At 42.7% G+C, this 27,259-nt stretch overlaps 1 protein-coding gene across 1 annotated transcript in view; it reads right to left on the bottom strand.

Annotated features, from left to right (window-relative positions):
- Positions 1-24,202, bottom strand: part of LOC126996341 (putative protein TPRXL) — a 98,163-nt gene extending 73,961 nt beyond the window's left edge. Inside the window, exon 1 of the mRNA XM_050856711.1 lies at positions 24,044-24,202. Coding sequence (XP_050712668.1) covers positions 24,044-24,202 — 159 coding nt within the window. The remainder of the gene's footprint in view (positions 1-24,043) is intronic.
- Between the last annotated feature and the right edge of the window lie 3,057 nt (positions 24,203-27,259).

The following is a 27,259-nucleotide window of genomic DNA, read 5'->3' on the forward strand; positions in this document are numbered from 1 at the left end:
TTTAGTTAAAGTGGCGCCAGTGATAGCGTTGCATTGTTAGTTGTGGTGGAGAAACTACTGTTGCTGCTGTCGATGTTGATGTTATTGTTGCTGTTGTTGTTGTTATTGTTGTTGTTGTTGTTGTTGTTGTTGTTGTTGTTGTTGTTGTTGTTGTTCTTTATTACATTTATTTTTCTTCTGAATCATATTTTTCTTATATTTTTCCTTCCTCCTCCTCCTACTCCTTTTCCATTTTTCCTTTTCCTCCTCCTCCTCCTCCTCGACTTTCCGGAGAATGAAATAAACTCGCCGCCACTTGGGAAATATCAGCGCCCCGCCTCCGAACTCAGTTTTAGAAGTTGAAACATTAAATAAAGTTCAAAAAATTTCTTAACGCTGTTTCATTATTTTACTAAGTAGGTACATCCTCAGACATTACACACTCCCCGGGTAAAGTTTAAGTAAGCCCCCCCCCACCCATCCCCCCACCCCCACCTCCCGAACCTCACCATCCGGGCCTGCACCTTCTTCGCCTGCTGCTGCTCCACTTATTGGCTCCATTACTTCATGGGCCGAGACGCGCATGCACCCAGGAGCGGCGGCAATGGGAATGAAGGAGGAACAGAAATGCATGCAAATTACCCACGAATTTTGCTGGAATGGCGATACTCTTCATGGGAAGTAATCCTAACGTGACTTTTGGTTTCTCTCTCTCTCTCTCTCTCTCTCTCTCTCTCTCTCTCTCTCTCTCTCTCTCTCTCTCTCTCTCTCTCTCTCTCTCTCTCTCTCTCTCTCTCTCTCTCTCTCTCTCTCTCTCTCTCTCTCTCTCTCTCTCTCTCTCTCTCTCTCTCTCTCTCTCTCTCTCTCACACACATCTATCTCTTTCTATCTATCTATCTATTCCACACTAAATGAAACCACACAAAAGGCTTGAAAGTGATGCGCATACGATAGGCCGAGCTGTTTTGTGTTTGGTGGGTTTGTGTGGATGCTGGCGGACAGTGTAGCGTGTGGTATGTGCATGTGGCGGCGGCTATTGTGCGGCGTGTGGCAAGGCTGTGGTGATGTATGTGTGGAGGGGCGACGTATGGGATGTGTTGGGTATTGCGTGTCGGGTGGGGAGGGTGGTGGTGATGATTTAGGAATGGCTCGTTGTGTGATGCATGCAGTGATTAGAGGACGGGTGGTGAGTGCTGAGAGTGGTTGGTGAGGCGGTGAACGGAGGGTGGTGGTTCGGTGTGGTGTGAGGTGGTGGGTGAGAGGTGGGTGAGGGGGTGAGTGAGTGGTGTGAAGTGGTGGATGAGTGGTGTGTGGTGGTGGCTGAGTGGTGTGAGGTGGTGGGTGAGTGGTGTGAGGTGGTGGGTGAGTGGTGTGTGGTGGCGGTTTAGTGGTGTGTGGTGGTGGGTGAGTGGTGTGAAGTGGTGAGTGAGTGGTGATGATGTGAGTAGTGTTGTTGATAAGAGGCTTCAACACAAACACACCGACGAATATCCACGCGAAATACTGAGGCGGACGGTTGCCACAGGGCCGCAAGGCATAAGCATTTAGGCTGATCAAAGCACCAGCGCTCTCTCCTACTTATTTATTTACGGTGCGGCAACATGCGGCATTTTCCCTCTCTATATTTAGCTCTTGGCTGGCTTCCATTCGTACGAGCAAAAAAAAGAGTATGACAGAACCTCAAGTGATGGCCGGACAGCCCCACGATGACGGCCTTACCTGAGGTCGGCCAGGATCACTTTCATTTATCGTGTGAGCGGCCACGACGGGAGACATTCTTTACTTTCTCACGTGCTATGATCCAAATAAGCAAGAAATATTCGAAATCAATACTTTCTGTACGATCAAAGACTGTAGTCAAGCTGAAATGTCGGCACCGTGATTAAAAGTCGTCCCAGCACATTGATCTACTCTACACAAGGGCTAAGCACGCCCGAAACACGCTGTTCCTATAAAAGAGGACAAAAAATGGTTCCAACTAATTATACATTTTAGTTAGAAAGGTATCTTGATACTCTCCATATAAAGTTCAAGTCCTAGGAAGAAGGGTATACAGACGATGGAAGGCTGATGATGGAAGTTGCTGATTAACTAAATTTATATTACCAGTGGAAAAAGACTACAGTGACCCCTCACGTCCCCTCTCGATGACCAGCGTGCCTGAACTGCGCCGAGGGGACAGACAAGCGGCTGCGTCAGGGAGCCTAGGTCAAATTAATTAAATGAAGATAAATTGGTTCAGGTTCGGGCCAGGCTGATAACTATTTCCAACGTAAAGTTCATTGGATTTACACGGCTCAGTCCTGGCGAGGTGGAGGCGTTGCTGGAGCATCATTCTCACAACAGCATGTTTATTGCATTACCTGCGGCAGGTGGGGACACGACTGACGTGCCGCGCCGCCCCTTCACCGCGATTACCCACAAATTTTTCCTCCCTTCTTGTCCGACAAAGGTTCAACGCCCCGACGCGACGCTTAATGGCTGTTGAGGTGAGGCAGAGACACACTTAAGGGTCGTGGCCCTCTCTCTCATAGTTCACAGCACGATACATGCATCACTAAACTCTTACCAATTACCAACATCCACTGGGTGTTCATTTAATCAACTCGTCACCCGGTTTTTTTCCAACATTTTTCCTCCGTCTGTACGTACTTGAAAAAATTATTCCCCCAAATCAGATTCATGAACAAAATCTGACTAAATCTATTTGGTCTTGATAATAAACAAAATATTTCCAATATCAGCTTTCAACTTAATTATTCAAGAATATGTCTATATGTAAAGATAAGAACAATTACCTTATATTATTTATCTTCGGTATGATATGCATTATCATTATCACAATCACATGTACTCTTTCAAATCTGATAAGCAGCGTTTTTCCGGTGTTAGGATGCTTAGCTGCACTGCTCTCACTTTGAAAATAGATCCAGGAATCTATCCGTGCTTACTATTTCCATTACTTTGTCACCATTCTTTAATCCAAACTGTCCAGAAACTGCTTCTCTAGTAAAGGAGTGGAGTGAAAAAACTCGGTAATGACGTTTTGAGTGCTTCAAGAATAAAACAAGAAAAAAAGAAATAAGGAAACCATCAAATCCCAGAACTCTCTCTCTCTCTCTCTCTCTCTCTCTCTCTCTCTCTCTCTCTCTCTCTCTCTCTCTCTCTCTCTCTCTCTCTCTCTCTCTCTCTTCCGGTATCATTATTTCACGAGGTGAGGAGCACAAGGTCGTCGGCCTGGCGGTCCTGCATGCAGCGCAGCGAGCAAGCCCCGACTCTCCTCATTATCCGCCCCCAGCTGAACATTCGCCACAATACTACCGAAAGTTTGCAATTTATGAACCAAAACGCGCGACGCTGCCGATATTACCGCCGGGAGACAGAAAATCAAACATTGGGAGCTGTGAGTAAGGTGCAGTGACGTAATATGAAGCGACGTGCTGGAAAATGTGATGTGGCTGACAAGAGTGTGTGTGTGTGTGTGTGTGTGTGTGTGTGTGTGTGTGTGTGTGTGTGTGTGTAATAGAGACAGTCAGACACAGACAGACAAAAAGATACAGACAGACAGAGACATAGTGAATGAGTGAGGGGAGAGCTTTAAATTGATAGTGTTAGATAAGACTTTTGGTTCAGTATTTATCTTCAATCACATTTTTCTTCACCCTTCAATCACCACCATCACCACCACAACAACTATCCCATTCACCACCAAACCACCTACCGCCACCACCACCTCTACCACCGCCTCCACTAACACCGCGGAAGCGCTCTTAACTTTCCACCAGATGGGGTCCACATTTAACAGTCTATGTACCAGGCCAACTTACCATCAATCCAAGTGTCTCGCACTGGCCTACCAAGCGACAAACTTCAGTGCAATGTATGCGTCTGGTGGAGGGCCGGGACTGAATGCGGGGAGGAAGGAAGGACAGTGTGAGGCAGTATATTGCAAACTTTTGATTAGATTACGGGGAAAAATATCGTGTGGCTGAGGGAACTGCGAGAGAAGTATAAGATTAAGAAAAGAAATACAATGAAGATGATAGTAATAATAATAATAATAATAATAATAATAATAATAATAATAATAATAATAATAATAATAATAATAATAATAATAATAATAATAATAATAATAATAATAATAATAATAATAATAATAATAATAGTAATAATAATAATAATAACTGATAATAATGCAATAAAGGGGAGAAGAAGAAGAAAAAAAAAAAAGAAGAAGAAGAAGAAGAAGAAAAAGAAAAAGAAGAACAAGAACAAGAAAAAGAAGAAGAAGAAGAAGAAGAAGAAGCAATAATTCAAAGAGAGGATGATCACGATAATGACTATGACGGCAATAAACAAAACAAAACAAAAAAAAAAATAAAAAAAACGAAAACAAAACATGAGATTCAGTGGCATGACAAAAAAAAATATTTCGGAGTAAGAAAATATCGCAAAAAAATGAAAAGAAGAAAGGAGAGGACGAACAGGATAGTGCAAGAAGAAGGGAAAGAGTAACTACACGCAGGAGAAGGAGAACGAAGAAGAGAAGGGCGAGAGGGGGAGGACGTGCAATAAGAGGATGAAGAGGACGAGGACGAGGAGGAGGAGGAGGAGGAGGGAGAGCACGAGAGAGAGGTGGTCGGCTCAAAGTTAGGAGAGTCAATAGAGGTGTTTGATTAGTGGAGGACACAGACAATGGCTCAGTCCAATGTCAAGATTATATGGAGAATGGTACCCAGCGGCGCCCTCTCCCCCCTCACTCCCCGGAGCCCTCAGTTCCAAACATTCGTACTTGGGTTCGTATCGACAAAGGGTAGGTACACTTCTTTGAAAAGGTTTTCGTTCAAGTTGTTGGGTCTCTCACTGGCCGTTTCATAAGCCTGGTGTGGTTTTTTTTTACGAAGATTTTGAACCATGAACGAGTAACTCACTCATGAAAACTTGTCTAGTATTTCATGTAGCCTTTTAAGGTATTAGTAGTGAGAACCTATAGCGTCTAAAACTTTCAGGCCTAAGTCTCAAAATAATTGTAACCTTTTCCTTCCGACGTGATAAATGAGGTCTACAAAAAAAAACATGCTCTTCTTAGTGTCGCATAAGACGGCAAAAAGACATGTAACTCCTTTTAAGTAGCAGATATAGATGAAATTAGACACCGATCCCCATATCTCTCAATTGAAGTGGCCCAAAATGCTTACATGCTCTCTTTCATGAGTTGGTTTCATTGCCTATGCGTTAAAAGTCGTAACGAATGACGATGATGAAAATGACGTCCTACTTTTACTTCCAGAATCTATTTAAAAAACAGGTGATTAACGTAACACAGACAAAGAGATCGAAGAGTATCCAGGCAATAAGAGGAGGCGTGCATGATGGACGATGTGTTGGATGTGCTTCTATCACGTGAAAGATGCGGTGATTCATTGCACCTCACCTCCATGGAGTAATTACGCCACACAAGAAAATAAGTGAATGATTTACAAGGGCTCCAAGCACCAGGAAGGGGCGTCGGATGCTGGTAGCGACTCCCACGTTACTCACGCACACAAAAAAGTACTCACTCTAAGAATACTACATCGAGCTGGGGCCCAAAGGAATAAGACAATAGAAAACCTTTGATTCGACTAAAGTTTCAGCGATCAACAGTAAATTTCAGGGATCGTAAAAGTCTCCTTCCGTCAATGAGTTCCAGACGAGACTTGAAAGACTTCGGGGCGGAGGCGGTTGGTTAGCGGCGCCCTGAACACTGCTTTCCTGGCGCATTGGATGTTCGAGTTACTTTTCCCTCACGCCAGGAATTTCATTTTGCTTCATCCGATTCATTACTCTTATTCTTGATGTTCCTTTCTATATATCGCATGTTTGCATTATCTTACCTACAGCCTCTTTCCATAACCTATTATTCAACTTCCTTTCTATGTATCGCATGACTCCATTCATCTATCTCACCCCTTCTTCTCATGACTTATTATTGATGTGCTTTTTTTTCTAAGTACGTATGGCATGACTTTATTCCTTTTTTTAATCGACTTCCTGGAGGAGGGATATAATGCATATTGTCACCGAATTCATATGAGAAAATTCTTAGGTGAATATTCCGATCTGATTCAAATTTGGGGAAAAAATGCGAGTAAAACTGACTGAGTGATGGCGAGCGAGTGATGGCGAGTGAGTGATGGCGAGCGAGTGATCAAAACTGACCGGCCCGCCTTTGCTTTGAGGGCAGACCAGAGGAGGACCATGAGCGCTTCTACTAATGTCGCTGTGCTTCACGGGGCGCGGTCGACACATTTCCGATAGTCCGATAAAATGAATGATTGCAGCCATCTTCACAATCAAATTCTAGCCAATATGGAGAGCATAAAATATGTTCTGGAATAAACTCTTTAGTATTATAATTCTTAACATGTGCCTCTTATTTCATCCTTCTTAACCCATTTTTATTTCTTTATTTCCCCTCATGTCGTATATTCTTCATTTCCTGGTAGTTTTTTCGTTGCCTTTTTAGACCACTCTTGCTCTTCCATTCCTTTTTCTCAGTCCATGAATTGTGTTTGCTCGACCTCAGCCTTCTCCAATTGCACCTCCTTCCTCTTCTCACGTCAGCGCTTCCAGACTTTCTCTCTTTCCCTCAGCAGCTCCGTCGGGTCGCAGAGGGGCAATCTTGCTTCGGACAATCTTGAATGTCTTCAGCCAAGAGCCTTCAACACCAATGCCATTGTTTTATGTAACCAGGACATTTCTTTACCTCCTCATTTTCCACATCCGCAACCAAGATATCCTCTCTCATGTGTTTTGTATGGAAAAAAAAGAACGTTTGTTTATATCGATAATTATTCACTTCCACAATTTTTTGTTATCCATTTTCTTAAATCCAGCAGAAAAAGGTTCCATTTAATTAATTTGCGCTTCTAATGAAACATGAATCCTTTATATGCCTTAATGACCCAGATCATACAAATAATTACATGGTGATCTCAAAATAACATTTTTTGGCAGCTGTTACTAAAGTCTAACAAAGGCTAACGAGGCTAGAAACCGCTCATAATTGACATGTACATAAGGATGACGGACAGTCCGTCAGTCAGTCATTTGACAGCCCTGTCATCCGTCACCCATCCATCAGGTACAACAGTAAAAAACATCAAGGTAAAAGAAATTTCGCTCACCGGCTATGAAAGTACAGTACAGATGAGAGGGACTGTGAGAGAGGCTGAGACAGTAATGAAAGGCTTGGAGGCAGGGAGGGAGGCATATCGCGTAGTGAAGAAAGTACTAACTAAGAAGGTTAGATGAAAGGACAGGGGCGCTGCCTGGGCGCCGTGCACTGATTCCCGCGCGTCGAGGCGATCACTGCTGACAGAGCCTTTGATGGGTGGGGATCAGACGTCTCGAAGGAGTAAGAGGCTCCCGCTGATCCGATTACGAGTTCTCGGGTCACTACACGGGCCTCACTGATTGAGGTAGAAGGAGCTTGCCGGATTTGATAATTAAGTGAAGACTTTGAGAAACGGTGACGTAAGAGAGTTAAATGAGGCCTGATTTGCTCGACAGTTTGTTTGAGGTGTTTGTAAGCGTCCACCGGAACGTGTGGCTTCTGCGGCGCTTATACAAGTTGGACCTACGTAAAACTTTTCAGTGGAAGAGGACGTCTAAATGTCGACGTAGCATATAGTATTCAAAATACATTCAGCGTCTCACGAACTACTGCTACTACTGCTCTTACAACTGCTACTATGAAGTTGCTGCAGCTGCTCTTACTACTACTTCTACTACTACTACTATCACTGCTAATAATAATAATAATAATAATAATAATAATAATAATAATAATAATAATAATAATAATAATAATAATAATAATAATAATAATAATAATAATAATAATAATAATAATAATAATAATAATAATAATATAATGATAATGACAACAGTAGCCATAGAAATAATGAAAATCCTAATAATTATTGTAAGCGTTACACAAGCCGTTTTACTCCCAGTCCGAAAAAAAGTAATATTTGTTAGAAAAATAAATAAAACATGGCAACAAAAAAGGAAAATAATTCATATTTATAACGACCAGTTCCGTATCTTTCTTGTTTATTGAGAAAAAATAATATTCCGGGAATAGCATTTATGGCCCTAGACTTTACAATAATACAATATCATATATATTTATGTGTGTGTGTGTGTGTGTGTGTGTGTGTGTGTGTGTGTGTGTGTGTGTGTGTGTGTGTGTGTGTGTGTGTGTGTGTGCGTGCGTGCGTGCGTGCGTGCGTGCGTGCGTGCGTGCGTGCGTGAGTGCGTAAGTGTGTGCGTGCGTGAGTGCGTGCGTGTGTGTATGTGTGTGTGTGTGAAAGACAACGCTATCAACAACGATTACAATAACAATAATAATGATAATAGTGATGATATCGATTATATTTGCAACAGTAATGATGATGGTAATTGTGATGATAATGATGATAATAATAAATTAAATGTAATAGTGATAATATCAATAATAATAAAAATCATGACTTCACACACGCAAATGTTAAGCCGCAAGGACATGACACAACCTTGCCGGACGTGGGAACAATTAACAGCATCACACCCTTCGATCTTTACACGACACGCTTTTAACATTCTATATTCTAAAATGCCTTCAAAGATATTCCCTCCGCTTCTCCTCGGTCAGTTCTTTTCGTAAACCTTCCGTACAAGTATTACATACATATTGCTTCTCAAAAATCTAATAGTGTGATGTTTGATTGTGTTTTACATTTTCTCAGCTTGCCGTCTTGATAAATATAAAATTACAAATATAGCTTCAAGATAAAGGATACAACAACCACCAACACGAACCCCATCATAATCATCACAACTAACAGCACGACCATCACCTCACTACACCACCACCAACACCACCACTGACAACAACAACAACACAAGAGCCAGATATTGCATCCCTTTACTTTACCGCCCAGTGACCGACCATCCTATGCACATGCTACAATTTGAACTTATATTAAACATCCAGAGTCCCCATCCTCACCCTGACCTATAGAGTACCATGTGTTATGATGTGTTCTCCTTCTGACCCCAGCGTCACGCCACTCCCATCCCTGCTTGCGCCCCCCCACCCCCCACCACCACCAGCCAAGGGTATAGGTCTGGCCCGCCATTCAATCATGCTAAAGATTAAACCGCACAAAAATCACCTCCATTTTTCTATGTCAAACATTTGCAACTCGAGAATTGAACATCACCACTCACTCTTGAAACACTTCCCGACTCTTTAGTTTAACGGGTGGTGGAAGGGTTGAGTGTGTGTGAGTGTGTGTATATGTGTGTGTGTGTGTGTGTGTGTGTGTGTGTGTGTGTGTGTGTGTGTGTGTGTGTGTGTGTGTGTGTGTGTGTGTGTCACGTTTCTGGAATCCTGAATTCGTTATCTTTTATTATTATTATGCTTGTTGCGTAAATAATGTTCAAACAATATAATAAATTGAACTCTCCTCCCACACACGCACACTCTCCTAAACACACACACACACACACACACACACACACACACACACACACACACAGTATTATCAAGGTTATAGCTATCTAACCATGAAAAACAATGGACAACTTCAACAGCAGCACCCTCACCACCACCACCACCACCAACAACAACAACAACAACGACACAAAGGACAGTTAAGCCCAACACACAGGATTATAAACTTTTCCACTAAGACAAAATATACTGGTTGTTACTCCACCATCTTTGTTCGTGAAGTAGGAACTCAATTTCGCGCTTGTTATTGTCACTCTCCCGTTGCTCCCGTCACCCAATTTCTGCAGGCAACGCGAAAATTTGAGTCGCATAAGTATGGCGAACAAATTTATATGGAAATGTGGCGCCGAGGCAGTATACAACACGTCTAGCGACTGAGCCTCCCATTGACAGAGGTTCAAGTTAAGTACTTCGTGGAATGCTGCACTACCTTGCCGTCTAAATTATATTCGTTAAAGTGTTGACTCCCGCCTAAGCCTGAGGAACCTGTAATGAAGACGCGCTATGCCAGTAATGCCCATAATTATATATACATCATGGTTTACTAATGTTCGTTTGTACGTTCTCGCATCATGCTTACGTCTAGAGGTACAGCATGAGCGTGATCGACAGCTGTTTGTGCATGGGTGTGGGTGTAGACCTGTGATTGTTGATGCGAGGCCAGGATGCTGTGTGTGTGTGTGTGTGTGTGTGTGTGTGTGTGTGTGTGTGTGTGTGTGTGTGTGTGTGTGTGTGTGTGTGTGTGTGTGTGTGTGTGTGTGTGTGTGTGTGTGTGTGTGTGTGTGTGCGTGCGCGCGCGCGTGCGTTCCAGACATTTTCGCAAATCAAATAAGCAGCATAAACACGTTAAGGTTAAGTGCCACTTCCATTATAAGGGAAAATATCCATTCATCACTCCATTTGGTTTAACGAGCTTTCTGTCTATGATTTATGATGTAAACGCATGATCTTCCTTGGAAATAAAATGTCAAATTAAAGAAAGTAAATTTCAATTTTCTGTTTGTTGAGAGTAAAATGTTTCAGGGAAGTGCTTCCAAGTGCCCCACGTTCGCCCATTTTAGCTGACTTTTACGACACTCAGAGAATACGGAAACGCAAACTGTAAGTTCCCATGTCTCGGGGACAAATGATAATAGCGGACCGGAGGTTTAAAAAAAAGAGAGAGGGAGAAGAAGAAGAAGAAGAAGAAGAAGAAAAAGAAGAAGAAAATGAAGGGTAAAGAGCAGTGGCAGTACCTCGCCATTGCCAGAACAATATTCACGCAGAAGAAAAAGAGACATTAGGGAGGATGGTATCGACATCTTTTCGCCTTATCAACATTCCATCTGTTCCGTGTCCCCACCGATGCCTTAGTCTGCACCAAAGAAACCTTCATTATCTCCCCTCATCTTTTCCATGTATTTTGCGGCTGTTAACAACAAACCTTATTCTCTTCCCCTCTTTAAGACAACCCTGCACAGAATTTGTTGCCCTCTGTAATGCAATCCCGATCGCTTCCCTAACGGAGGAGCGAGCGCTTATCTTCACTTCTTTATCCCCAATAACGGTAAACTCTCCAGTAGACTTTGGCTATTCTATTTTTCCTTCTTTACAACACTGTTTTCAGTAGCGAATCTTGATGGTGGTTCAGTGATAGACGCCGGTGTTTTATTTTTCATTCCTGATCCTGCTACTTTTTTTTTAAACCCTGCATTTTGAAAACTGCTTTGACGACCTTACAACCTTATTTGACTACGCATTATTTTTGCTTAGCCGGTTTGGAACAGATATTTGCGCCCTTTTTTATCTATTTCGTTGTACCCTTAACTGCCTATTCTTTAATCGATAAAAAAATATTTTACAGAATATTTTGCCTACTCTCAATTTTGTTGAAAGTGATTATTATTTCCCCGTAGTGAATCATCACATCGTTCATTTGTCTTCCGGCATTTTTTTTTCATCATTCGCAGCAGTATATTGCTTGTGTTCATAATAATGAAAGTATGGCAATTGTATTAGTCACGAGCTGATACACAGATAAGGCCTCGTGGACGCTGTCCACTGCGTTATGGAAATGAAAGGTTAAACTGAAAATAATAAAAAGCATTGCACTACGCTACAACACTCTAGTGTTCTATATATTTTTAATCGGGATATCTATATGCACAAAAGTAATATGAACTATCGCGTTCCATATATTAAAAAATGATTGTGTCCCATCAGTGCCTGGCGGGGAGGGGAGAGCAGAGCGCCGCTTTTCCCTGCACGGACACTGAAAGCCACTTTGCACGGCTCCTACACGCGCACGCCCTACGCCGAGCAGCGCCTCCACAATGTTATAAATACATCGTTTTTATGTACACTCTGCAACATCTATATTCAATTTCTGAACAAAACTTCCACTAATTACGAAAACTTGGCGAGCCCCGATAATTTAATACATAAAGTTGACGGTCTAGACGACCTTTGGACCCAACACACACACACACACACACACACACACACACACACACACACACACACACACACACACACTAAACATTCAAACATACATACATTTACAAGGGAAAAGGTCAGGCCAATGTTTTTCCCAGCATACTATAACAGGAGGAGCAGGCAGAAGAGGAGGAATAGTTGATTGTGTTGGTGGCCGTGGAGAAAAGAGGAGGGAGGAAAGATGTTAAGGACGAGGACAACAAAGGAAAGAAAAACACCAACAAGAATTTCATCAACTGCATCAACAACAATATAATGATGATAATGATGATACAAAAAGAAGAAAATGGAGAAGTAGAATAGAAGGACGATGATAGATAAAATAGAAGTAGCAGTAGTTGAAGAAGAACAAAAACAAGAGCATGAAGAGCAAGAGGAGAGTCAAGAACAAGAACCAGAACAAAAAAAGAACGGGAACCAGAACAAGCAGAACAAGATCAAGAAGCAAAGAGTACCACCACCTATATCACCCCTAAGAGGAGCATGAAGTAGGGACAGCAGCAGCAGCATCCCAGCGAAGGAGCAGGCGAAGAAGGTTGGCTGCCCAGCGTGGAGCTTGGCGTGTGTGGTGGCTCCGGTGATGGGATGAGGCCCGTGGGAAGACGGCCTCTCTCGCTCCGCCGCACCGCCACCTTTTCCTACAATCATTGTCCTGTGATGTGCTGGACCCCAATGCGAAGGACGGCAGGTACGGAGGAGCAGGGGAAGAGAAGACCCTCACCTCTGTGGCAGAAATACGACCCGTTGCCACCACCACCGCCAACACATCCACGAATGGCTCCTCCTCCCTATCTACCAACAACTCACAAAAACAACACCAGGAGATATGTTTTCAAAGCATGCGATTGTGGGCTTTAAATTACTTGAATTACTTGAGATGCCCTGATTACTGCCTCGGCGACACCTTGGAATTCTGGGTCTGAGCGTGCGGGTGGGTGGTCTTCAGGAGTAAAATCACTCCAACAAAAATTACATCCCTTCAACCTCCAGAACAGCTGACGCGAGAGCTATATGAATGACCATAAAAACAATAATTCCTCGTCTGGCGTCGTACCTGATTCCCCACTTGCTGACTCTGTTTGCTAGAGCGGAAAATAATATTTTCCACGAGTCTTCACTATTTTTTTCCAGTCTGCAGTTAATAGGCTTTCCTAGGGCAGTAAAGCTTCATTGCATTAGCCAGCAAAAAAAAAAAAAAAAAAAAAAAAAAGGCATTCAAAAAATTAACAAAAAAAAGCATACTGGAAAAGCATCACTCTTGCACCACGTCGCCGTTACCAAGAAAGTTAATAACATTAAAACGGGACGTCCATACTTCATAACTGTGCCCTCCCAGACAGCCTCAAAGGTGTATCGTTGTGACAGGAAAGAAACATACAACTGCATCTAATGTGATATTTCACTATAGCGATCCACCTGCAAATTCCAATCTCCTCACACTGGGTTTTTTTTATCAATAACTGGTAAAATCTACAGCTAACGTAAATTACTTTTCTTTCAATAAAGACACTCAAAACACAGGAGTAGGTCGCAAGAGAGAAGATAAATAGATTTTGGAATCCGTCCATCTAAGCTGCTTTCTCTTTTTATTTTATGGAGCAGAAAGATCAAAGGCTTTTCTATTCCATTTATTTGTTTCCTTTCGCCTCCTATCTACTTTCCACTTGTTCTGCCCAGAGTGAGCGTCGCAATGGAGACACTGCAACACCGAATGGTTTGACAAATGGCATTGTATGTGAGATTAGTTTTCTGTATATTAAATCAATTTACAATAGAGAAGCAATTAATTGAGTGGATTATTTTATTTTATGGGGTGTAGCCTTGGCGCTGCATATTGCCTCAGTTAACTCATATTCCTACACTGCACACCACGCCTAGCATCACCACTATGCTTTCACCTCACGCTATCACGCACCCTCAATGCTACGAACCATACCAGCCTCACGAGTCAAAACCCAGCCTCACGAATCAAAAATCAGCCTCATGAATGAAAAAACAGCCTCACGAATAAAAGAAAACCAGCCTCACGAATCAAAAACCAGCCTCTCGAATAAAAAACCAGCCTCACGAATCAAAAACCAGCCTCAAGAATCAAAAACCAGCCTCACGAATCAAAAACCAGCCTCCCGAATCAAAAAACACCCTCGCGAATCAAAAACCACCCTCCCGAATCAAAAACCAGCCTCATGAATCAAAAACCAGCCTCACGAATCAAAAACCAGCCTCATGAATCAAAAACCAGCCTCGCGAATCAAAAACCAGCCTCATGAATCAAAAACCAGCCTCGCGAATCAAAAACCAGCCTCATGAATCAAAAACCAGCCTCACGAATCAAAAACCAGCCTCATGAATCAAAAACCAGCCTCGCGAATCAAAAACCAGCCTCATGAATCAAAAACCAGCCTCACGAATCAAAAACCAGCCTCACGAATCAAAAACCAGCCTCACGAATCAAAAACCAGCCTCACGAATCAAAAACCAGCCTCACGAATCAAAAACCAGCCTCATGAATCAAAAACCAGCCTCATGAATCAAAAACCAGCCTCACGAATCAAAAACCAGCCTCATGAATCAAAAACCAGCCTCACGAATCAAAAACCAGCCTCATGAATCAAAAACCAGCCTCACGAATCAAAAACCAGCCTCACGAATCAAAAACCAGCCTCAAGAATCAAAAACCAGCCTCACGAATCAAAAACCAGCCTCACGAATCAAAAACCAGCCTCACGAATCAAAAACCAGCCTCACGAATCAAAAACCAGCCTCACGAATCAAAAACCAGCCTCACGAATCAAAAACTAGCCTCGCAAATCAAAAACCAGCCTCGCAAATTAATAACCAGCCTCACGAATCAAAAACCAGCCTCACGAATCAAAAACCAGCCTCACGAATCAAAAACCAGCCTCACGAATCAAAAACCAGCCTCATGAATCAAAAACCAGCCTCACGAATCAAAAACCAGCCTCAAGAATAAAAAACCAGCCTCACGAATCAAAAACCAGCCTCATGAATCAAAAACCAGCCTCATGAATCAAAAACCAGCCTCATGAATCAAAAACCAGCCTCATGAATCAAAAAACAGCCTCACGAATCAAAAACCACCCTCACGAATCAAAAACCACCCTCACGAATCAAAAAACAGCTTCAAGAATAAAAAACCAGCCTCACGAATCAAAAACTAGCCTCGCGAATCAAAAACCAGCCTCGCGAATCAATAACCAGCCTCATGAATCAAAAAACAGCCTCGCAAATCAAAAAAACACATCACACTGCCCCTACAACACGCCAAATCATAGCAGTCCATGTACCCACCCACGCCAACCTCAGCTTCTTGGCTACCTATGATGAAAACCTCCCAATAAATCTTCCACCTCGATGCTCCCTCAAGGACAAACACGAACCACAGAATCCACGAAAATATTTGTGTGGGACGTATAAGAAAGAAAGAAAGAAAGAAAGAAAGCGAGCGAGCGAGAGAGAGAGAGAGAGAGAGAGAGAGAGAGAGAGAGAGAGAGAGAGAGAGAGAGAGAGAGAGAGAGAGAGAGACGAGAGAGAAGAGAGAGAGAGAGAGGTGTAATCTCTCTCTCTCTCTCTCTCTCTCTCTCTCTCTCTCTCTCTCTCTCTCTCTCTCTCTCTCTCTCTCTCTCTCTCTCTCTCTCTCTCTCTCTCTCAGGTGACGAGCTCTATTTGAATCATTAGCGTAGGCTTCCTGAGTCCCTTTATTCGGAGGTTATTAACTTCATTGACGAGGAAAATCAGTGTTAACATAATCAGTAAGTCGCTTCTCCTCTACTTAATTCTGGAATGTGATTTAACAACGCATAAGTTTGTGTTTTTGGAGTCATGGAAATAATGTATACGAGATATTATTAACAGTAGTCGCCAGTAGGGCTTTTTTTTTTTTTTTTTTTTTTTACCCTTTTAACGCGGCCATTTCATGAAAGTTGGTTACCATTCTCAGAAAAGTTCGGATCTGGCACTGCTAATATCAAAAGTAAATGTGTAATGTTAGATATAAAAATACAGGCTTGAAATGAAGGGAAGGGGTGGAGCCTGCAGTTCAAGGCTAGTTTTAATTTTGGAAGGCTTAGCGGGAGGTCCCTTGCGTCAGGTGGCGGGGAGATAATGGGACAGGGAGAGGGGAGTGGAAATGAGTGAAAATGATAAAGAAAACAAATGGTGTCTATATGAGCATCGAATAACTAAAACAAGTCTATAAAAAGAGAAAGCACACCAAACTAAAAAAAAAAAAAAAATAGGCGTCACTGCTCTGAAAAAGGCGAAAAAAAAAGCAGGAAACAACGAAACGAAATGAATTGGATATCTCTAACGATTCTCCTTTTTTCATAGTATCATACAAGCTGGATTTTTCCTCTCTCTTTCTCCCTCTTTCTCTCGCAGCCCTTCCCGCCGTCCGTTGAAAAAAAGGCGTAAAAAAAAGAAGTCATAGGAGCCACAATAAAGGAGTCTACCCCAGGAGAAATAAAAACTGTGACAAACGGAGTAAAAGAATAGAAGGAAAACGGGTACAATAGAAACCAACAGTGAGTTCAGAAAAATTGAAAGGGGATGAAGCGTGGAAAAGAAGGTCGAGATCAGATTATGGCTATCACGGCGGAAAGTGGAGCCGACTGAGGGAACGAGAAGGGGAGGGAGGGAGTCAGGACGGAGCAGGGACGGCAGAGATGGAGAAAGGAAGCAGGGGAGAGGTGATGGGATGGAAAAGAAGTTAAAGGTATGGAGAAAAGGAGGAGAGGACAACATTATAAGAGGTGAAGGCAGCTGTGAAGAGACGAGAAGGGGAGAAAGGCGGGACATCGAATGGACGGCAGGAGGACAAGTGATGGGGATGAAAAAGAAGTTAAAGCTGTGGAAAGGAGGAAACGACAATATCAGAAGTTAAGGCAGCTGTGAGGAGACGCAAAGAGGAGAAAGACAGGACAGAGAATGGACGGAAGATGTGGTGGGATAAAAAGAAATAAGCTAAGAGTATAGAGAGCAGGAGGAGGATGCGATGAAAAAGAAGCTAAATGTGTGGAAAGGAGGAGGAGGGGCATCAACAGATAATGGTAAAGGTAGTGGTAAAGCGGGGAGAAGATACCAACGACAAGTCCAAAGGCGGCTCTTCCACATAAAAACACGTGAACATTCAGCCTGCCTGCCGGAAATGCGTGAGAGACGACAAGGAAAAATAGTAAATGACAGTGGCTGCTGAGGAGGCCAAATGAGGCTTGAGGTTAATATTCCGGGAAATTACGGAAAACTAGTGAGGAAATATTGTCAGAGATTATTGTACGTTGTCTTTTATTACACAGACAGTTATTGACCTAGAACAAACAAGGGTGTAACAATAATGGAATTGTTGAAGACATACAATAATAATAATTCTGGGTGATAACGCAGCATGCTCTATCAAATTTAAACAGACCTCTGACAATCATAACAGTTTTTTTCAGAATATCTACACAAACTAAAAGCCACACCAGTATATCGTTTTGTTTTCCGTGGGAGCATTTACGTACAACTATAATGAAGGCTAAAGCGTGTATAAAAAGTATAGCTACTGTACTGGGGCAGATATCAAGTAAAATCCAGAAATTCTCTCATTATCGGCAAAATCCACAACGAAAATCTTAAACACTTGCCAAGTAACTAAATGGGAAAGATTAATTATAGACGGAAATCAAGATGCTAAAAAAAATACAGCCTCCACAGAATAGTAAATAAAAAAAAAATTATTGGTTCAATCAATTCCCTCTGAAAAGACAGTACTTTGCGCTGCATTTCAAAAGAAATATATAAAATCTTTATTGGTTGCAAAGTTAGCTCAAAGTTCGCCAAATTTTGACCCCGTTTTCCTCCTTTTTTTTAAACGGCGCTTGGTACCGTATGGAAATAGACTATTCATATACGTTCATAAGATAATTATAATCAGAAATCTACTCTCTCTCTCTCTCTCTCTCTCTCTGTCTCAGTACCAAAGGTCGTAGAATCAGTTTGTGTGCATAGGTCGTGTTTCAGCGGCAGCGTCCAAACACAGTTAACTTTCTGTCACCACCGCGGCCCCCAAGGTGTCTACGGCTGGAGGGAACTTGTGCCACTGATAACGACTATCTCGCTTTCATGCAGCTGCTGGAGGAGCGAGGCGAGGCTGCTTGGAACCGCCATCGCCAAGTTAACTCGCTACGGTTCCTTTGTTGTCATTTATATTTCCAACATTTAACCAGGTCATGCCTTACGACCTAGTACATCTGCCAGGAGAGGGAAGCGGGGACTGAGGCTGGGTGGAAAAGTGGTGGGATGGCTACATGGCCGAGCTGAGACGCGCACGCAAGGACATACACACAGACACACACACTAAAAAAAAATAATAATAATAAATAAATAAATAAAAACATCCACGTGCGTACCAATTTTTTAAGACGAACACAAAGTTTTGCTTCTTTGATCACCGACACTCGTGTACCCCTTTATTTTTTTATGAAAGATTTACGGGAACTAATATATATATACAAACAAGTATAAAGATAGATAGATAGCTAGATACAGACAGAGAGAGATAAATAGATACATATACATAAATTTACATATATATAGATAAAAACATAGTGTCTCATTAATATGATATTTGTTCAATATAGCTTCCCAACGTTTCAGCGTTCACTGTGCGCCTCTAAATATTCCTATGTTATTATCATCATTCCTATATCTACTTTTTTTTATACTTCAAGGAGGAAGGGCGATGACGTAACCGATAATAATGTTATGGCAAGTGGCAGCCATCGTTCATCTTGATTCTGCTACAGTCTTCACGTCCACCACTTCCCTGACTTTGGATCCCTTATTGTAAATGGACTGTCTTGACGGGGGTGAAGCAGGAGGGGCTGTGGCTGGACGAGAAAAAAGTGAGGCCGATGAAGTATTTACCTCTTATTATTATGTCATTTGATTCTAGATGGTTTTACATTCCGGCTGCGATAATTAATCAGACTCTTCACAATTCCTATCAACTAATTATGGCTATGACTTATGCAAATATGGATATGGAGCTAGAATATGACGGATGGATTGAGAGGCTTCAAATTATTGCAAACTTGTGCCAGTAACCTATGCCCATGTAGATGTAGACTTTGCCATGGATTCACGACACTTTATTGTCATGATTACAGTTGATAAAATCCAATGACTTATGCCTATGTTGACTTGGGGCTAGATTGTGAAGGATCAACCAGACTTTGTTGTAATGATAATGGATGAATTATGCTAATGGGTCTCGACAAGTTGAAATAAATATTTGACAACGCTTGGCTACGTGTCTGTCCTACTAAACAGATAGGTAAAGATACACATACAGATAGATGGACAGATAAAGATAGATAAACGTATATCCATCCACTCATCCATTTATACATGCATACATACGTCAGAACATACATACATACATACAGAGAGAGAGAGAGAGAGAGAGAGAGAGAGAGAGAGAGAGAGAGAGAGAGAGAGAGAGAGAGAGAGAGAGAGAGAGAGAGAGAGAGAGAGAGAGAGAGAGAGAGAGAGAGAGAGAGAGAGAGATTTACATAGATTTACATAGAAAATCAGACCACACAGACCCCATGGTCCAGACTTGGTGGTCTGTCCTTAAACCTAAGTGATTTTACATTAATCAGAAGACTCCAAAACGTTGCATTTCTACTCTAGTTGATATTAAGTTGAAGGAAGTGACGGTCGAGCTTATTTTTGAAGGAGTCAATCGTGTTACACTGGACCACTGACGGTGGAAGCTTATTCCATTCTCGCACTACAACGTTGGTGAAGAAAAATTTGGTGCAGTCTGAATTTACTTGTCTACATCTGAGTTTTACGCCATTGTTCCTCGTGCGCAAAGTGTCATCGATCATAAACAATGTTGATCTGTCTACATTCGTGAAACCATTAAGTATTTTAAAACATTCGATCAGTTTTCCTCGGAGGCGACGTTTCTCAAGAGAGAACATGGTAGAAAGCCTTTCTTCGTAGGATTTGTTGCGCAAGGAAGGGATCATTTTCGTTGCCCGACGCTGAACACCTTCTAATTTAGCAATATCCTTTGCATGGTGGGGAGACCAAAATTGTACCGCATATTCCAAGTGGGGTCTGACTAAACTGTTGTAGAGCGGGAGTATTACATCTTTATTCTTGAATACAAAGTTTCTTTTAATGAAGCCCAACATTCTGTTCGCTTTATTTGCTGCATCGATGCATTTCTGTGATAATTTGAGGTTTGACGCGATTTTGACCCCAAGTCTTTGACGCATTGAACGCTTTTGAGTTTAACGCCGCGCATTTCGTATTCGAACTTCTTATTCCTCGTTCCAACTTGAAGGACCTGGCACTTGTCTACGTTAAAGGGCATCTCCCATCTCTCCGACCAAGCTGAAATTTTGTGCAAATCCTCTTGGAGGCTTTGCCTGTCTTCGTCAGTGAGAACCGAGTTGCCAATCTTTGTGTCGTCTGCAAATTTACTAATGCGGTTATTGAGTCCAACATCCACGTCGTTGATGTAAATAATGAAGAGCACTGGGCCAAGGACCGAGCCCTGAGGGACGCCACTAGTGACAGGCGCCCACTCTGAGTTAAATCCGTCAATCACTACTCTTTGTTGTCTGTTGCTCAACCAATTCGCGATCCATTGGTTTACTTGACTGTCAATACCTATTTGCTTTAATTTGTAAAGTAATTTATGATGCGGGACTTTATCAAACGCTTTCTGGAAATCAAGATAGACTACGTCCAGTGATTTGGTTACGTCATAAACAGTGAAGAGGTCGTTATAAAAGGTTAATAGGTTTGATAGGCAGGATCTTTTGTTTCGGAAGCCATGTTGTGAGTCCCCAATCAATGAGTGGCTTTCAAGGTAATTCACAATTTTGTCTCTAATTATGCCCTCAAGTAGCTTACCTACAACCGAAGTTAGACTAATGGGCCTGTAATTACCTGGTACTTTTTTGTCTCCTTTCTTGAAAATCGGTGTCACGTTAGCCTTTTTCCAATCTGAAGGGACGATGCCTTGTCGCAAGGACATATTGAATACGGTTGTGAGGGAGGAGAGTATTTCACTCTTTGTTTCTTTCAGCAGAGTTGGATATACTTTATCAGGTCCAGGACTTTTATTTGTTTTAAGTGAATGGAGAGCTTTAAGGACTTCATCGGTTGTTATTTCAAAATTAGACAATGCATGCTCGAGATTTACAATAGTACTGGTGTTGGTGGTAGCGAGAGGAAGACTGTTAGTATTAAACACCGAGGAAAAGTAATTGTTTAAGAGGTTTGCAATGTGTTGGCTGTCAGTCACTAGTGCACCGTCGCTGTTTGTTAAAGGTCCAATACCACTTTTGATCGCCTTTCTGTTGTTTATGTAACTGAAGAAAGATTTCGGATTATTTTTACAGTTGGCTGCAATATTTTCTTCGTATCTACGCTTTGCCTGACCTACTAGTCTTTTTACTCGTCGCCTGGCATCATTATAAAGTCTAATGTTTTCGGGCGTGCTTTGTTCTTTCTTTAACCTGTAAAACAATTTTCTCTCATTGACTGATTGTTTAATTTCGCTATTAAACCACGGTGGGCATTAGTGTTAATTCGCTTCTCGCACAAGGGGACGAATGTGTTCTGCTGAGTGAGTAAGTGATTTTTAAGGCTTAGCCAGGCTTCCTCTACGTTGCCGTCATCTGATAGTTGTATTTCTGTTAGTTTTTGTCGGATTTCTACGAAGTTAGCTCTTTTGAAATTGGGCACCTTTACTTTATTTTCAGTCACTGATGATTGAGCTTTAATGTCGACGCGCACTAATTTATGATCGCAAGAACCGAGGTGTTCTCCTACCGTGACACTACTGACTAGGTTATCTTGGGTCGTTATAACAAGGTCGAGTATATTATTTTGTCGAGTTGCCTCAGAAACCATTTGGCTTAGATAATTTTCTTCTAGAAATTGATCATTCTATGTGACTCGCCTTCTGTACCTGACAGTGTCGCCCAGTCGATATGGGGAGGTTAAAGTCTCCTAATATCAGTGAGTCGCTGTTATTAAGTGACTGCCTTAAGACGCTGTACATTTCAAGGTCGTCATCGAGTGATTGCCCGGGAGGTCTGTAGGTGACAGATATATTTAAGTTGACTTTTGCAATGTTTACTCGCACGCACAGATGTTCAACGTTACTGTTTCCCGGTGTTTTGTCAGTGGGTTGCAAATAGCTTTTGACATAAAGGGCGACGCCACCGCCTCTACGGTTTACACGATCTTTGTTGAAGAGTCTGTAGCCATCTATGTTGTATTCGGAACTTAAATCAATATTTGTGGTGTCGATAAATGTTTCGGTTATAGCAATTATGTCAAAATTTTCTGTTAAAGCAAGACATCTCAGTTCATCAAATTTGTTTCTTAGGCTACGCGCATTGAAACTAAGGATTTTTAAGTTATCTAGAGGCTTGGTAATAGAGGTGGTGGTACTTGCGGGATCACGGTTACGGGTTTGTTGTGATGCACGGCGTCTATTTACACGGGCGGGGTGGAGGGACGTGGCCGTGACTCGTTTTTTGTTCGGATGACACACACTGCTTCGTTGAGGAGCCTTCCGAGTCTGGCTGCCCCGATGGGAGAAAGGTGCAATCCGTCCCTGTGGAAGAGCTCGTTTTGTCCATAGAAATTGTCCCATGCGTTTAGGAACTCCACGTCAAGCTCCCTACAAAGAGTCTGTAAGCGGTTGTTTAGGCTGAAGGCCTTACTGAAAAAGTCGCTCTCCGCCCAAAAGAGAGAGAGAGAGAGAGAGAGAGAGAGAGAGAGAGAGAGAGAGAGAGAGAGAGAATGCACAACTAGCACGTCTTTTACTAGTACAGAGACGAAATTAACTTCCACAGAATCTACACGTGAAAATTAAACGAAAAGTCCTAGACATCAGTACTTTATCCATGTACAGAGGCGCGAAATTGAAAACTGTAAAGTATTCACTAACTCTTGGGTACGACGAAGCGGCGCGTGGAGGGTCCGGCCACTTCCCCGCCTCACCCAAGGAGGGAGGATGGAGGCAGCGGGAGGAGGAAAATAGATGCGAGGAGCGAAGGGTGAGAGGGAGAAAGTTGACAAGTAGCGGAGGAAAGGGGAAGGATGGGCTTTGAGAGTGAGTGAGTGAGTGAGGGAGGGAGGGAAGGTGTGTGTGTGTGTGTGTGTGTGTGTGTGTGTGTGTGTTCACCATGGCCTGATCACGTGTTGGAATCGTAATCGCCATCAGGTACCCTCCCGACATGAACAAGTGCTCTTTATCGTCGATCTATGGGTACTGCCAGGACCTCACACACCACACACCCCATCCCCCTTGCTCAAGGGGGGACAGTAACCACTCCTAGTCAACGGAAAGAATCCAGCCTGTGTGGGGCTCGAACCGCCGCCCTGTCAGACCGTGAAGCCTGGCAGAGCAGCGCTTTAACCAGTTGCCCCACGGAGGTGTGTGTGTGTGTGTGTGTGTGTGTGTGTGTGTGTGTGTGACAGGTCAGGGAGGAAGAGATGCAGACGGGAGAAGGAAGGACGTCACCCATTCTCCAAGCAAAGGTAAACACAACAAGAGCTACGACTGTACTCAAAAACATTAAAGCCAAGGGATTGTCAGCAAAGGGTTCCAAGCATTCTTAAAGATGACGTCTGCCAACGCAACCATGGAGGTTTCCTGACGCTCGGAAATCAGAAAACATGAAGCCACAGGCAGCTCGAAGAACATAATTGAGTAAGAACTTTCCAGAACCAGTTAAAAGAGACGATACCTGAGTGTTGACCCAGACTCACTGTTACGTTAAAAAGATAGATAAAAGCAATGAAGATCTGAGAAGGTTATGTGCGGTAGAGCAAGAGAAGACATGCACTTAGACTGGGTTCACACATAGCCGACTTAGCGTCCCATTCGGTCCCGTTCAGTCCCGACCTAGAACATTTTGAGAACGGGATCAATCGTGGCCGACTACTCCCGGTCTCATGCCGTCTTTGCAAAGACCTGAACGTGTCCCCACTGCGCCGGACCCCGACAGTAGCCGGGGGCAGGCGGCGGCAGGACTCAGGCGGAGCCCCGTCAGGACGCCGCCAAGTGGTGTCCTGACGGGGACTCACGTTGCCACAAGCTGCGTCCTCCCGGGAGCTTCTGGCGATGCGACGTTGCCACACGGGGCGAGCAATTTTCATGCCGTTTTCACCCCATCAGACGCTGCCAAACGGGGGCTCAACCACGCCAGGCGGCGTCTGACCCCGCATGGCGCCGTCTAACCCCGCCTGATGACGTTATAATCCCGTTCTGTGCCGATTTCTGACAACCGTCGCGTCCGGTCCCTACCGGCCTCCAATTTTTTTAACAAGCTAAAAAACGTTTCTTCTTCTTCTTCCCGCTTCCCGCCGCTTTGGCTATCTCACGCGCCCGCTCATATTTACCGCCGAACATAGCCACGATGCTACACGTTTTGTCCCGTTTTCACTGATCGGGACGGAACGGGGCTGAATGGGACGCCACGTAAAAAAAAAGTAGAAAAAAAATATGGATAAGATACCAAGAATAATAGTACCACCGTGTACTTAAATAATTAAATAAATATATAAACACTGGCATTAACAAACATAAAAAAATATATAAATTAACTTTATAAATACCGGTAGGTCTAGTTTATATTTTCGGTGCTATATATTTCTGTACTTGAAATAAATATCCCATAATCACTCCTTGTAGGCTAGTGTATCAGGTTGTGGCTGGAAACAATGTAATATTTCTAAAAGCCACTGCTCACATAATCTAATATGGTAGGTGCACTTTAATCTGACATAGTTAAACACAGTACTACATTATACTTCCATATAAAAACATCGTAGTCTATTTATTAGTTAAATACTTGTATTTTACTTCCGCTATAACTAAAAACGTCGTACTGTTTCCTGAGAACAATAATTTGTTCAAAGGAGAAGTGGGAACAATTCTCCCTTTGAGAGGATTTGCAGGTGTCGCCTCACACTCGCGGTCACCCACCAGCGGAGCAAGCCCGACATGAATTCACAAAAATCTAAAATATATACAATTCAAAAACCAACGTGGCCAAAGAAACGCCAAAATATGTAAGATTTATGGAAAGGTCAAGGTTAGTCCTGATGCATAACTCACGCCACCAGCCTTGTTGTTTGCGGTGGCTGTGACTTTTTTCATTCAACTTTTACCCTCTCCGTAACGAGGAGCAGAGGCCCTCCACACGATGGCAAATACAAATTCCTTTCATTTTTGTCTTTCCACTCTTTCTTATCAGAAGCTTAACATGCGATGAATAATATTAGAGAGGAAACGCTAAATATGGTATGCGGCAGGAAGTGGCTGTAGGAGTGAGCTTAATTCGTTTTGTATGGCAAAGGGAAGGATAAATAAGGAGAAAATTGATTTACCGAGCATACAGAGAGCAGGGAATAAGATGGGGAATGCCGGTGTAGACGTTTCAGGATACTCCCCCTAGACATGACTCCTGGAGTCTCTTGAAACTAGTTTTAAAGCACTCCCTAGTCAATTGAAACTAGTTAGATAGCACTCTCCAGTCAACTGAAATTGGTTTATATGACTCCCCATCAGGTTGAAATGACACATTATTGGATGAAAAAGATTTATTGATGTTGACTCCAATACAAAAACTAATCAGTAATCACACTACAGTATATTCATGTTGTCTCCCATCCAAAAGCTAATCACTAATCATGTGCACATGAGGAGGAGGAGGAGGAGGAGGGAAGGATTACGAGTCTACAGCTACGGCACAGGCTATCTTTTCCTTTCCTCGCTTCTCGCTGTTTACAACCTCCGCTCTCCCCATCGCCAGTCACCTTCCCTCCTTGCCCGGGCGGTCAATCTGGACTTAATCACATCTGCAGCCAAAACAGGCGATGCTACCGTCCAGGCGACAGGCTCGCCTCTCAACGCTGAGCCCTGCATCTCATTTTAGCCCGCCAGTGCAGGTCGAGGCGATGTTCCTCCTTCAACGATTGTTCCGCTTAAATGCAGCAGGTCGGCACCCGGGCGTTAGCATGTTTTAATTACATATTATCATGATTAAACAAATAGATGAAAATGATGACAAGGACAAAAAACATTCTCTCTCTCTCTCTCTCTCTCTCTCACACACACACACACACACACACCTTCGATAATACAGTGAATACCGTGATCAGCTATCATCACCAGATAGGCTGAGGTTCGCCCCGCGTTGGGGTCAAAAAGTTTTTTCGCTAACAAGGATGGATGCTATTAATATTACATTATTATTATTATTATTATTATTATTATTATTATTATTATTATTATTATTATTATTATTATTATTATTATTATTATTATTACTATTATTATAGTAGTAGTAGTAGCAGTATCACTATTATTATAACTATTAAATTTCTTGTACCGACTCCTAACCTCATTCTCTTTGTTATTTCCTTGGTCACTCTGAACCCTTTCCCAAGCGGGACTCGCGGCCCCTCGTCCCTTTACTCTTTTCGCTCTTATGCTGCCGCTCACCAGAAAGTCCAGTGCAACATTTCGTCAAGCGTCCACTCCAGCGTGTTGCACCTGGCTCCCCACCACCCACTCAGGCTGGGACTGCAACAAATGGCTTCCCTCCCCAGCACGACTTAAATTATTGCATGAATACTGGCGATGCATCTAAAAATTACTTTTTCCCTTTTGTTGCCCTCACCTCCTCCCTTAGCTGGCTTTTCCCTTCCTCATCTCCGCCTCTCGCCCTTCCTACAGCCACAGAACATATTATGCCGGACACCCATATTGGCAAACGAATTGGCGTCCTTACTCACACGTGGATCTAGCAACTGTGCAACCCTTTAAGTGTACAGTGTTGTCATTCAGGCAGATCACGGGGGTCACGAGGCGCCCCTAGACTTGAATCTTTTACGAGCCAGGGACGGCAGCAGAAACGTGGCGCGTACGTGCATCAGTCTCTCCAAAATAGCTATGATACGATTTCCTTTAAAGACAGAACAACAGTCAACAGTCAATGGTTGGCGTTTAGCAAGGTGACGAATGCTACTGGTGTCAATGTTGTGAATATTTTTCTCTAACCATAGCAGAAGCAGCAACAGTAGTATTAGTACAAGTAACAACGAAAACTAACGTCGTTCATGGCAAAATGGAAAATCATATTATCTCTGTCATATATATATATATATATATATATATATATATATATATATATATATATATATATATAT

This window comes from Eriocheir sinensis, chromosome 10, assembly GCF_024679095.1.
Source record: "Eriocheir sinensis breed Jianghai 21 chromosome 10, ASM2467909v1, whole genome shotgun sequence".
In the NCBI taxonomy this organism is placed as follows: domain Eukaryota; kingdom Metazoa; phylum Arthropoda; class Malacostraca; order Decapoda; family Varunidae; genus Eriocheir; species Eriocheir sinensis.